The sequence below is a fragment of the Sphaerodactylus townsendi genome, linkage group LG01 (assembly GCF_021028975.2).
Source record: "Sphaerodactylus townsendi isolate TG3544 linkage group LG01, MPM_Stown_v2.3, whole genome shotgun sequence".
NCBI lineage: Eukaryota > Metazoa > Chordata > Lepidosauria > Squamata > Sphaerodactylidae > Sphaerodactylus > Sphaerodactylus townsendi.
In genome coordinates, this window is record NC_059425.1 from 22,810,826 (window position 1) to 22,823,665 (window position 12,840).

Genomic DNA, 12,840 nt, shown 5'->3' on the forward strand with positions numbered 1-12,840 from the left:
ATGGTGATTAACAGTGAAAATGCCACCTCAGCGTGAGTCAGCAGCAGTGGGGAAAGGCCTGGTTTCCTGCTAGGGCAGGGGTAGGGAACCTGCGGCTCTCCAGATGTTCAGGAACTACAATTCCCATCAGCCTCTGTCAGCATGGCCAATTGGCCATGCTGGTAGGGGCTGATGGGAATTGTAGTTCCTGAACATCTGGAGAGCCGCAGGTTCCCTACCCCTGTGCTAGGGATTGTTAGGAGAAGAAGTGAAACTGAACCAGCTAGTCCTGTATAGACCTAGAACATTTTTGTCACTTGGAATGTTGCGTACAATTCTGGTCACCGATCCCCAAAGGAAGTGGAGGAGGGCTACTGTGTCATGCCTTGTTTGCAGGTTTTCAGAGATATCTGAATAACTGCTGTAGGAAAAAGAATGCTGGAATAAATGACCTTTTGGTATGATGCAGAAAAGCTCTTACATTCTTAAGAACAGCAAGACTTCTGTACTTTATAATAGCTCAGAATGTGAGGAGCATCAGATCACCTGCACAGAAGCCAAACAGGCGACATGGACCAATGAATGTAAAGAACAGCCCTCCTGGATCGGATCAGTAGTCCTTCTTGTCTAGCATCTTGGTGGCCCACCAATTCCTCCAGATGTCCAACAAGCATGCTCAGAGGCTTTCCTTGGTAGGCAGCTATCTATTTTCTTGTTTGGAACAAATGTTTACCCTCTTGGCCATTTGCCAGATTGAAGAAGAGGAGTTGGAGGAGTTTGGATTTTTACCCCACCTTTCTCTCCTGTAAGGAGACTCAAAGTGGCTTACAAGCTCCTTTCCCTTCCTCTCCCCACAACAGACACCTTGTGAGGTAGGTGGGGTTGAGAGAGTTCTGAAGAACTGTGACTAGTCCAAGGTCACCCAGCAGAAATGTTGGAATGTGGAATCACATCTGGTTCGCCAGATAAACCTCTGCCACTCGGAGGAGTGGGGAATCAAACCAGATAGAATAAGATGTACCTTGCTGGATCAGACCAGTGGTCCACCTAGTCTTGCACAGTGCTCAGTAGGTTGGTCCTCCAGAGAAGCTAATGTTGTCTCCTTGCTCTGGTATTCAGAGGTTTCCTCACCCTGGCTAGTAGCCACCTCTTCATCATGAATCTCTCTTATCCCTTTTTAAAATGCTTAAGAGTCCACCTTCCAAAGCATCCGTTTTCTCCAGGGGGATTTATTGTTGTAGTCTAGTGATGAGCTGTAATTCTGGGGAAATCCCAGTTCCAACCTCAAAGCTGGCATCCTTATTTTTATTGCAACCAAGCAACTTGGGACGGCATACAACGCTGCCCCCCTTATCTTCACAACAAACCTAAGCAGAGGGCTACATTTCCCAATCCAGAGCTGGCAACCCTGCCATCAACACAGCCACAGTTGTGCATGAAAGATATGTTTTCTGGTTGTGGTGGGTTTTCCGGGCTTTGTGGCCGTGGTCTGGTGGATCTTGTTCCTAACGTTTTGCCTGAATCTGTGGCTGGCATCTTCAGAGGTGTATCACAGAGGGAAGTCTGTTACACACTGTGTCCATTGGCTCCACCAGACCATGGCCACACAGCCTGGAAGACCCACCACAACCAGTTGAATCTGGCCATGACAGCCTTCGACAATACATTGATATGTTTTCTGTTTGTCTCTTCTTAATGCATTGCCCACGAATTCATTGCATGTCCTCAGTTCAAGCATTATGGGAGAGGCAAGAAAAGGTCTCTCTATTTTTAAATATATATATTTTTATTAATTTTTTTTCAAATATACCGTAGTTTAAAAACAGAAAAGAAAATATAGAAAGAGAAGAAAGAAAATACAGTTACCCATGAACTATATATATTAACTCAACACACTGGATCTTAGAATTACAACACTAATATCATTCAGAGAGAACATTACATAGTTTTAAAATTCATTACCTTCTAACCGTTAGTTCCAGTACAACAATAAGTATCTAATAAGCAGTTATTTATATTTTAGTCAATAATAAATTACTATTCTCACTATTATTATTCTTACATTATCGATTCAGCCTTGTATAAGAAATACAGTTTTCATTTCTCATCAAACCCTTGCGTGCAAGATTTGTTAATTTGGCCCTTGTAGCATATTCTCGTAATTTTATCTTCCCCAAGTTCTGTGTTGAAAAGTTCTCTCTATCTGCTTGTTCCATTCTGCGCATAATTGTATAAAGCTTATCATATCTTTCCTCCCCGGTCATCTTTTTGCTAAACTGAAAAGCCTCAAATTCTTTTGCCATTTAAAAGGGTGCACTTAATCCCAGTGGGAGTATGTTTGTGTACATAATTGTGAACTCATACATATTAATAAATCAAATTATTGGACTCTCAGAGCTTATAATGAATGAGCATAAATTATGGGCAAGGGAGAAAGGAATAGAGGTTATAAGAAGTGATATATATGGTCTGGATTACAAAGATGACAGGACATGATCATGAGAGAATTTTCCCCCCTCAACAATGTTGTGTCATAGTTACACAACAATCAAAAGCAGTCTTTGTGGATTGTTTAGATAAATTCCAAACTCAGACAGTATGGTTGCAATCTAAGAGACATTTAACCTGGGAGTAAATCTTATGGCATGCAGCGCAATGAGTAGACCTATTTAGGATTGCTCTGTGCTCACTGAAAGAGCAATCCTAAATAGGTCTACTTAGAAGCATATTGCATGCATACCATAAGATTCGCTCCCAGGTTAAATGTTATATCTACTCAGGACTATTCAATGTAGCTTGTGAGTGCCAAGTGCCGTCAAGATACTTCTGGCTCATGTCGACCCCATGAATCAATGTCCTCCAAAACGACCTACCGTTAGCATCTTTGCTCAGTGTAAATCCAGCATGTCCAAATGACATGTGCCCCCCCCCCCACAACAAATACCCTGTCTTTGTTCCGTTACATGTGGCCCCCTCCCCCCCACAACAAATACCCTGTAAGGTGGGTGGGGCTGAGAGAGCTCTGAAGGACTGTGACTAGCCCAAGGTCACCCAGCTGGCATGTGCTGGAGTGCACAAGCTAATCTGGTCCACCAGAGAAGCCTCCACAGCTCAAGTGGCAGAGCGGGGAATCAAGCCCGGTTCTTCAGATTAGAGTGCACCTGCTCTTAACCACTACACTAACATCTTCGTCATGATGGACTTGTTCTCAAAGTTTTAAAAGACATTGTAATATAACAGTCTTCCATCGCTGAAATAATGCCGCATCAGGAACACGCAAATGCACTCCATAAGGTACAAAAGGCATAAATAGTTCAGGAACAACCCAAAATCTGTAGTCATCAGGATTTTAATGTCTTGAATTTGCCATCTTGGTCTGTTGCCAGACTGGAGGCTTCTAAAACCAGATTGAATCCCACTTGGTGAATTCTTGTGCATGAATGTAACTTCATAGGTCATGTGCTTTAATGCGCAGGTTGCTGGATTCCAGGTCACAATTAGGTGTTATTTGCTGCTGCTTCTTGAACATCGGAACAAAATCTGTACATTCTGAGATACTCAAAGATGATACCATGATTATACGTTCCCCGCACACACAGTGTGGAAGTGTCTTCCGGACGCGCCCAACATGCTGGTTATAGTTATACAGCAGTTAGAAGCTGTTTTGACAATTCTGAGCCAGGATATTACAAATATGGTGTCATACAACTCAACTGAAAATCACAAGGAACAAACTTTAGTTCTGAAGCAACCTCCCTAATTATGAGCAGTTATTTCATTCCACTCTGCCTACCAGGTAAATGGTTTCTTAAAAAAAAAAATTAGCTGCAAGTTAAACAGCCATGGACTGAAAAGTGGTGAAACTCAGTGCCTAGGAAACTGATGCACTCATAAACCGAGTTACATCATTTTTTAAATCCATGGAAATGAATGGGTTTCAGTAGGTGGTGTCTCTGTTCAGGACTGGATTGTGAAATACAAGATATGACGCTCCTGATTTAAAGCTCTCCTTTACCGGGAACTCTGCAATTTTCACTGTCTCATGACCCCACCCAAGTATGTAAGATGGGGAAAATATTGTCCTACTTTGCAGGGTTGTTGTAAAAATTATTGTAATTTACTCACAGTGCTCTGGAAAAAATACCATGCATACATCATACATGTGATGAACATGAATACCACCTAGGAGATAAAACTTGTATTGGGACTGTACTATCACTACAGTTGCCAATTTCCAGGTGATCCATAAGAAAAAAAGGGTAGGTACACCTGAAAATTATCAAAGAGGATATTCTATACCTTGAAGGCTCAAGTACTGTGAAGCAGTTTCCTTAAATAATGCTTGATAAACACATATAGGTATTACTTCCTTCACAACACTAGTATTTTCACTATAGCAATAATTTTTATGCCCCTACAATGATATCACTCAAACAAAAAACTCTTTACATTATTTAAGGAAACTGTGTTTCACCGTACTTGAGCCTTAAAGGTACAGAATATTATTTTTGACAACTTCCAGAGAACTGGTGTTTTACAACTGATCCGTTCACCTGGAAAAAATGGCCAGTTCGGAAGGTGGACTCCACATGGCAATAAACCCCATTGAAGCCCCTCCCCCAACCCTGTCCTCAGGCTCCACCCCCCACCCCCCAAATCTCTAGCTCTTTCCCAACCTGGGGTTATTTCCTCAAACTGAATGCAAAACTGTATTCCTGCATCATGTACAAAAGTTACGTGGGGGGTGGGGGTGGGGAAGACTTCATTTCGACCTGCTACTTTTCTAGGGACAGGGAAATATTTTGCACCTTCCATAATAGGATCCACCGCCTAGAACCGCCCTGGCCTCCCCGACCAGCTCCTCCCGGCTTCTGCCTTCCTAGCAGCCCTGCTTGGAAAGTTGCTCCAACCCCCGCAGGGTGTGGCCGACTGTTTTCCTCCAGTCGAGGTCTTGCCTGGCTTCACCTGTGCAGGGGCGGGGAAAGGGTAGCGACGGGCGGCCCGGGGAGCCAATCCGGAGGGGCCGCCCTCTCACCTGCGCGCTGCGCTGCGCTGCCGCCTCGCCTGGCTCAGTCGTCTCAAGGAGACCAAACGGGCCGGACGGGGCAGGAGATGGCGGAGGCTGCGCAGCGGGGCTCTCGATGCTGGCTCTGGGTGTTGCTCTGCGCCGGATCCTGTGAGTTGGGCGTGGGGTGGAGGGGAGACATGGAAACAACGGCGTGGGGAGGAAGGGGAAAGTGCAAAGGAAAAAGGAGGAGGAGGAAGAAAGAATGTAAAGAAAACAGATAAGAAGGTGAAGGGGGAGAAGAAGGGAAGGGAGGGCAGAAAGACATAGGAAAGGGGGAAAGGGAGGACAGGAACTGGGAGAATCCTAAAAGCAAAAGTGGTGAGAGAAAACTGGAGGAAGTAGTGAGGAGGGGAGAGGAAATGTTGGAAAGTTGGGGGTGGGAAATTGGGGAGGGGAGGCAGGAAGGCTCCATTGATTCCCGACAGGAAGAAGGTCTCTGGAGCTTCCCTGTGGAGGCAGGATGTTTGTGGGGTGGTGACAACGAGGTTGACGGTCAGTGGTGTGGCTTTCTGAAGAGGGGGCCTTCCTCCCCAAGGATGTGCTCTGGGATCTCTACCAGGCCAGCGCCTTGCTGTCCAGCTCTGACAGCCCTGGTTCAGGACAGTCTATAAAAGCAAACCTTGCTGCTCCTCCTGTTACCTAACAGAGCAAGCGATTGGAAGTGGAAATGGTTTGAGTGCCCACAAAACCTGCCCCTGGCCTCTTGTATTTCCAGACAGCGTGAGAAAAATTTCCCCGATTGCACGTTATAAGTTCCCTGCAAGGTATGAAGTCTTCATTCTTGCTCTAGTGCCTGCTCTTGGGCACGAAGATGTTGCTCAAACCCATAAAGGTGTAGAGCGGTCTTTGGCTGCTTGTGGATCTTTCCTTGGCAAAGCTTTTGTCTAAAACATTTTCTTTCTTTTTTCCTGTTCTGTTGTTTCTGTTCACTGTCGGTTCACTAGAAGCGCCTGCCGACCCTGTTGTCCGGTACTTTGACTTCAGATAAGCGGACAGTTTACATAGAACAGTGTTTATATAGTGTTACTATTTTGATTCCTAGCATTCGAAAGGTAGTTTGAAAAGGACTTTCATTTCTATTCTTCCCTGTAGGTTGGCAAATGCCCTGCAATGACTCCAAAACTGTTTCCTTGTTGGAATATTGCTCAACAGTCAGCTGGTTGGATTGTTCTTTAATAGAAATCTTTATTCCCTCCCTCCCCCCCAGTGTGTAGTTGGTCAGTATGCATAAATACCTTGAAATAATTCTCAAAGTCCCTGTGTTGGAATGGGAAGCGGTTTGAGGGTGATAGCTTTTTATTTTTTATTTTATCTAGGCTTCTATACAGATGTGCCTTTTTGCTTAAGCAACAAACTGGAGTTGTGGGTCTAGGTTACTTAATATTGGTAGCTTTTCTTAGAACGTAATCAGATTCTCCTGGTTTTTCGCAACTTTTTTTGGGGAAGCGGCTGCAAGCTGGATTTGGCGGCTGTTGTTCCCATGAGCCCTGAACCCGTGCTTTTCAGAGGGCAGTGGATAAACCAAAGACAAGCAAGATCATGTTTCTGTACCCTTTTAAACCACACCTCGGGATTACTTGAACGAGAGCTGGCAGACTGCCCGATACCTTGATCTATTCATGCCAAGCTGTCCGAACAGGTCTGCATTGGATGAGGATCCTAGAAGTCTAGTAAATAATATTTTTCTTCTTAGGATGTGATACCCATTATCTGTGGACTTAAAAGGTCTTATCTGTCTTAGTAGTTCTGTGGGAGACGCAAGCAGAGACAGCATTGTTATGATTCTACAGAGTCGGGCTATAGGGCCCTGATCGGCAAAATGATTTGGGAGGCTATCAGAAAAAGGCACCCCTAGTCCTTCTTAATCCAGACAAGACAGAGTGAGCAAACTGAATATCTCACTCTCCTGAAGTCTTAAATCATCATTACCATCATAATTAACTTTTTAAAATACCGCCTTCTCTTGAGGAAGCCCAGTTTCCTGTAGGAGTAATAAAGTATCGTTTGCTTAAGGGCATCTGGTAAGCTAGATGGTTGGTGGGGCGTATAGATCCAGAGTCTTCCTTTAATTCTGGTGGCATGATGCCTACTGAGGTGTTTCCTGCTTCCTATTTGTGTGCCTCCCAGCCGCCCCGATTCTTCCTTATCTCCTTCCATACATCTTTTAAAATTTCCTCCTCTGTCATTCTTCTCTTTGTCACTTTCTTCTCTTCTTTTTATCCCCAGCGTGTGTGTCTCTTTGTGACCTGAATCTCTACCCTGTATCTCTTCTGCAGCCAGATTATGTGTGATGGAAGTATAGAGAGGTCGCTGTGGGGGCCATTGGGCTAGGTATAGGAGGAGTCTGACCATCTCTAGCAAAGTTTGGGCAATAGCGACAGTTCAGAGCAATGAGATTCACTCCATGTCTCATGGAGAATTACTTTTGCAACTACAATTAACCAAGAAATCCACATGACTACCCCAGACACCCAAATGCAGTAATATAAAATGGTGGTTAATGACCAAGCGGTAACAAATTACTTTTAGTGTTAATTTTCAGTGCAGAAGGAACTGTGAGTCCTTATGAAAAATGTACCTTATACTTCAGTGAATTTCTTCTTGTATGTTTTTGGTGATGTAAACACTTTTAAGTACTAATGAAGCTTTAATTTAAAAAACAAACAAACACAGTAATATAAAATATGGCTATTAATATTAAATAGGTAATTATAAACAAAGTAACTTTATGCATCACCCTCCCCATCACTGTTGAACCTTTGTGTATCTGGAGGAGATGGCTTCCCTTTTCTGCCTTGTTATCATGTCCTTAGCATGAGGCACACAGCAGCTGACATGGGAAAATGAGAATGCCCAGGTCCCTGATGGACAGCAAGCTGACCACGAAGAAAGGGGAGTAAAGCAGCAGTGCAGCAGTGGCGTAGGAGGTTAAGAGCTTGTGTATCTAATCTGGAGGAACCGGGTTTGATTCCCAGCTCTGCTGCCCGAGCTGTGGAGGAACTGGGTTTGATTCCCAGCTCTGCCGCCTGAGCTGTGGAGGCTTCTCTGGGGAATTCAGATTAGCCTGTACACTCCCACACATGCCAGCTGGGTGACCTTGGGCAAGTCGCAGCTTCTCGGAGCTCTCTCAGCCCCACCTACCTCACAGGGTGTTTGTTGTGAGGGGGGAAGGGCAAGGAGATTGTAAGACCCTTTGAGTCTCCTGCAGGAGAGAAAGAGGGGGATATAAATTGAAACTCTTCTTCTTCTTCTTCTAAAGCCCCTTCACCCCACTATGGCCAGCTTTCTCTTTCCCTGATGAGGGATTTCATGATTTCTTCTACATGGCCCTTTTGCTCAGGTGCTTTGTGTCAAGAGCTCACAAACTGGAAAAATGTGGAGCATTGTAGGAGAGGAAGGGCTCTTCTGTCTGTAGCACAGGGCCCTTCATTCAGGGAGATTTCCAGCTTATTCATCCTCCAGTTGCTTGGTAGCAGCATTAAAGATGGAAACGACATGCCACCCTTCAGGGCAAAGGCCTTGCCTACTTTATTGGAACATGGAGTGGGTACTATATTGAGGAGCAGTGCTCAGAGCAGCCACCTGTGGCCCTTTAGTGACTATCAACTCTGTTCCCTTCTGCACATGCCGAATAATGCACTTTCAATCCACTTTCAGTGCACTTTGCAGCTGGATTTTACTGTGCGGAATAGCAAAATCCACTTGCGAACAATGGTGAAAGTGGACTGAAAGTGCATTATTCTGCATGTGTGGAAGGACCCTCTGTCTGTAACTGGAACAAATTCTATAGGGCCTGGGTCTCAGTAGACAGAGAACTCCAAAAAAAGCCCTGGACCCCTGAGTCCAGATGGACCTCCAGCTGATGCCAACTCACCGTATGCAACTCCCTCTGGGAAACATACCAGAAGAGATGGCCTCGCAGGTATGCACTGGCTTCACACGGAGCCAGTTCAGCTATTACCTGCAAGTTTTTTTGACACTGCAAAAAGTGGAATCTTCCATTCCCCCTCCCCCAACATTTCAAGCTATTTTTAAAATATGCGTTGGGGTTGGGGCTCTCCACAGCAGGCATTTTGTGGCAGCACCCACTACCCTTTTTCAAAATCCCAGAAGCTCCTAGTGACTCACCAAGATTGGGGACCCCTGCTCTCACTGCTACAACACGCTAGTGCTTCAGTGTGCCGAGTGGGAATGGTGGTTTGATTCAGGTGGCAGAGCCTTTGCCAGTCTTGGAATATCAGCAAATACCTCAACTTCCCCAGAAAGCAGTACTGGCGGTTCTCACATTTAATGAGAGCAAAGTTATGATGGTCACCTTTGGCCCTGGATGTGCCAGTCAGAACGATGTGAACTGGTTTTTTGTAACTTGTGCTTGGGGCTTGCCAGAGGTCCTAGGAGAAAATGTGAAATATTTTATTTAGAACTTTTAACCTTGTACGTTGGAAGACAGATGGTCTCCTAAATTAGCACAGAAGGCTCAAAACAGTGGTGCTGGCAGGAGAGTTGTGAATAAATAAAAAGGCATGAAGGCCCCACTGTCAGTTCTATAAGCTGCTCTCAAGCTTACAAACTGGGGGAAAATACAAAAGAAGGTGGAAAGTTGGAAGATGGTTGGGTTTGACAGTGTTCAACTAGTTAGCATTTGGGTTTAGTTGGAACCAGACAGATCTCTCTGGGTAGGAGCAGCAGTGGCGTAGGAGGTTAAGAGCTCGTGTATCTAATCTGAAGGAACCGGGTTTGATTCCCAGCTCTGCTGCCTGAGCTGTGGAGGCTTTTCTGGGGAATTCAGATTAGCCTGTACACTCTCACACAAGCCAGCTGGGTGACCTTGGGCTAGTCACAGCTTCTCGGAGCTCTCTCAGCCCCACCCACCTCACAGGGTGTTTGTTGTGAGGAGGGAAGGGCAAGGAGATTATAAGCCCCTTTGAGTCTCCTGCAGGAGAGAAAGGGGGGATATAACTCCAAACTCTTCTTCTCTTCTATGTTTGTGATGGATAAAAAAAACTTGGCAGGCATAGGCAGTAAGGTAGGTTAGTCCCATTTCTCTTCCTCCTTCGATGAATAACAATAGGCTCTATGTACTGCTTCTTACGAACCCATAATATCAGGGTTTGGCTCTCCTGATGACAGAGAAAGCTGTCTTTTGAAGTAGTAAGTTCCAGGAACATACCAGCAGCTTCTGACTCCAGTATTTTCTAGCATTCACTATATGCTAAATGCAGAATTACAGCAAAAGCTTCTGCAGACAGCTGGAACCATCCATCCTGTGCTTGCGAGGTATGTGAACCACCCTAAAATGACGGACAGATTGACTACAGGCGTTGAGTGTCCCTTCTGAAGTCCCCTGCTCTTTCAAGACTTGAGGCGAAATACTTCTTTTTTAAAAAAAACAAAAAAGAAGGTTAAAAGGACAAAAGGAATGCCTCTTTTCAAACAGGATCCTCTGGAAATACTAGTTGAATATTCAGAACAAGTTTCCCTGGAATTCAGCCCTTTGACCACACCCCAGGAGTAATGAGTTAACAACCAGCCATAGAAGTTTCTGCTGTTCTTTGGGGCAGTGGGGAGGAAGAGAAGTTGGACCTATCTGCCTTAGTGAAGAGCTATATACAGAGGAATGTTCCGAAATGCAATTTTCCATCCACATTCTGAACTGGCACAGTACAGTCTATCACTGTGTATCGTGGGATCCAATCAACACGCTTTCTAGACAGCGCTTGGAAAGTGATCTGGACGCTTGGCGACTGGGGATGGCAGTATAAACCCTGAACCTTTGAAAGCAGGGAGAGCTGATTCCACCAACTTCTGTGATGGAGATCCAATGCCCCATTCCTAGTGAACTGAGAGAGCTCCCTTTTCATGTGAGCTCAATGGGCGTGATAAGGGCTCCCCTAGTCTCAATGGGCGTGATAAGGGCTCCCCTAGTCCCCTCACAGACCCACGGGAGTACTCTTACTGGATGCCAATTTGAAGAATGCTGTTCTAGTTCACGAAAGCTTATCCAGGGGTCTGCAACCTGTGGCTCTCCAGATGTTCATGGACTACAATTCCCATCAGCCCCTGTAGTCCATGACCATCTGGAGAGCCACAGGTTGCAGACCCCTGGTTATACGCACAAAAATTATACATGTGATTGGGGGAAAGGACATTCTTCCCCCGTTACTTTCCACTTTCTCTTTTGTTGTTTCCCATATGTCAGATTTTGGATACCCGCTGAGTGTTTGGTGTTGTGAAGGCCACTTCCTGTAAACTGGATCTCCGCCCTGCTGTGGTTAGTTAAATGAGTCTGTGGAAAGATGAGAGGCCCTTTAGCAAACATTATTATATTATTGGTTTGTTTGTTTGTTTATTCTTCTCTTTCTACCTGCCCATCCCCGTAGGGCTCAGGGCAACGAACAACAAATCACAACAATATACATTAAATAGAATAAATACTAATAAAATACATAAAAAACTATAAAATAGAAAACAGATGTTACAGATGGCAACTTAAAAGCATCAAACCTAGTGTTAGCCAATAACAATAACAGCAGCACTATATCACTATATTAAGAAGAAGTAGAAGTAGTAGTAGTAGTAGTTTGGATTTATTTCCCCCCGTTCTCTCCTGCAGGAGACTCAAAGGGGCTTACAATCTCCTTGCCCTTCCCTCCTCACAACAAACACCCTGAGAGGTGGGTGGGGCTGAGAGAGCTCAGAGAAGCTGTGACTAGCCCAAGGTCACCCAGCTGGCATGTGTGGGAGTGTACAGGCTAATCTGAATTCCCCAGAAAAGCCTCCACAGCTCAGGCGGCAGAGCTGGGAATCAAACCCGGTTCCTCCAGATTAGATACACAAGCTCTTAACCTCCTGCGCCACTGCTGCTATATTATTAACAATATATAAATATATAACAATATATAACAATATATAACAATATATAAATACATTAACAACAATACATTAACAACATATCCATATATATCAACACAGTAATACTATATTAACAGTATATATCAATACAGTAACACTATATCAATACATTAACAACAGAGGTAAAAACTACTCTTATGGTCTAGAGAGCCACTTGCCTCCCAAGATGTCTGTTGTGGGGAGAGGAAGGGAAAGGATCTTATAAGCCACCTTGAGTCTCCTTACAGGTCCAAACTCTTCTTGTTCATCTTCTTTGGGTATTCTGTCATCTGAGGTTAGATGCAAGAAAGTGTCTTCTTAGTCATGGCTCTGTAACAGTGAAATTTGATCTGTCCTCTCCCCCAGCCCCCAGAAATTCACCTATTCCCTACTATCATTGTCTTCCCCCAGCAGGCGAAGACTTCTTTTTTTGACAGTGTTTCCTGATTGATCCTGTCTGTTGAATTATTGTATTTATACATATGCTGCTTTTAAAGTTGATTTTAATCCCTTTAAGTGTTTGCTGCCTCAAGGGCCGTCATTGGCTGAGAGGCAGGATGCGAACGTTTTAAATAACAACAGTGATTCTAATGGACTATCTGGGTAGTTAAGGATAATGCGTCCTTGGTTTTTGTTGCATATGTTGGGTACTTTTGACACAGTCAACTACAATTTTGGGGGGGATTGCGTAGAGTCTGTGGGAGAATTGGTCAGCAGCCGGGGACCCAACTTGTGTATTGCCACAGTAATTCAACTTGTTCCCTATGCAATTTAGAAGAGGTGGTTTTTATATGCTGTTTTTCTCTACCTTAAGGAGGCTTCAAAGTGACTTACAATCACCTTCACTTCCTTTCCCTGTAACAGGCACCCTGTGAGGCAGGTGGGGCTGAGAGAGTTATGAG

The 12,840-nt window shown here is 44.6% G+C and overlaps 1 protein-coding gene across 1 annotated transcript in view; it reads left to right on the plus strand.

Moving 5' to 3' along the window:
- Positions 1-12,840, plus strand: part of F11R (F11 receptor) — a 69,216-nt gene continuing 56,376 nt past the window's right edge. Inside the window, 2 exon segments of the mRNA XM_048504352.1 lie at positions 1-32; positions 4,800-5,155. Coding sequence (XP_048360309.1) covers positions 1-32; positions 4,800-5,155 — 388 coding nt within the window.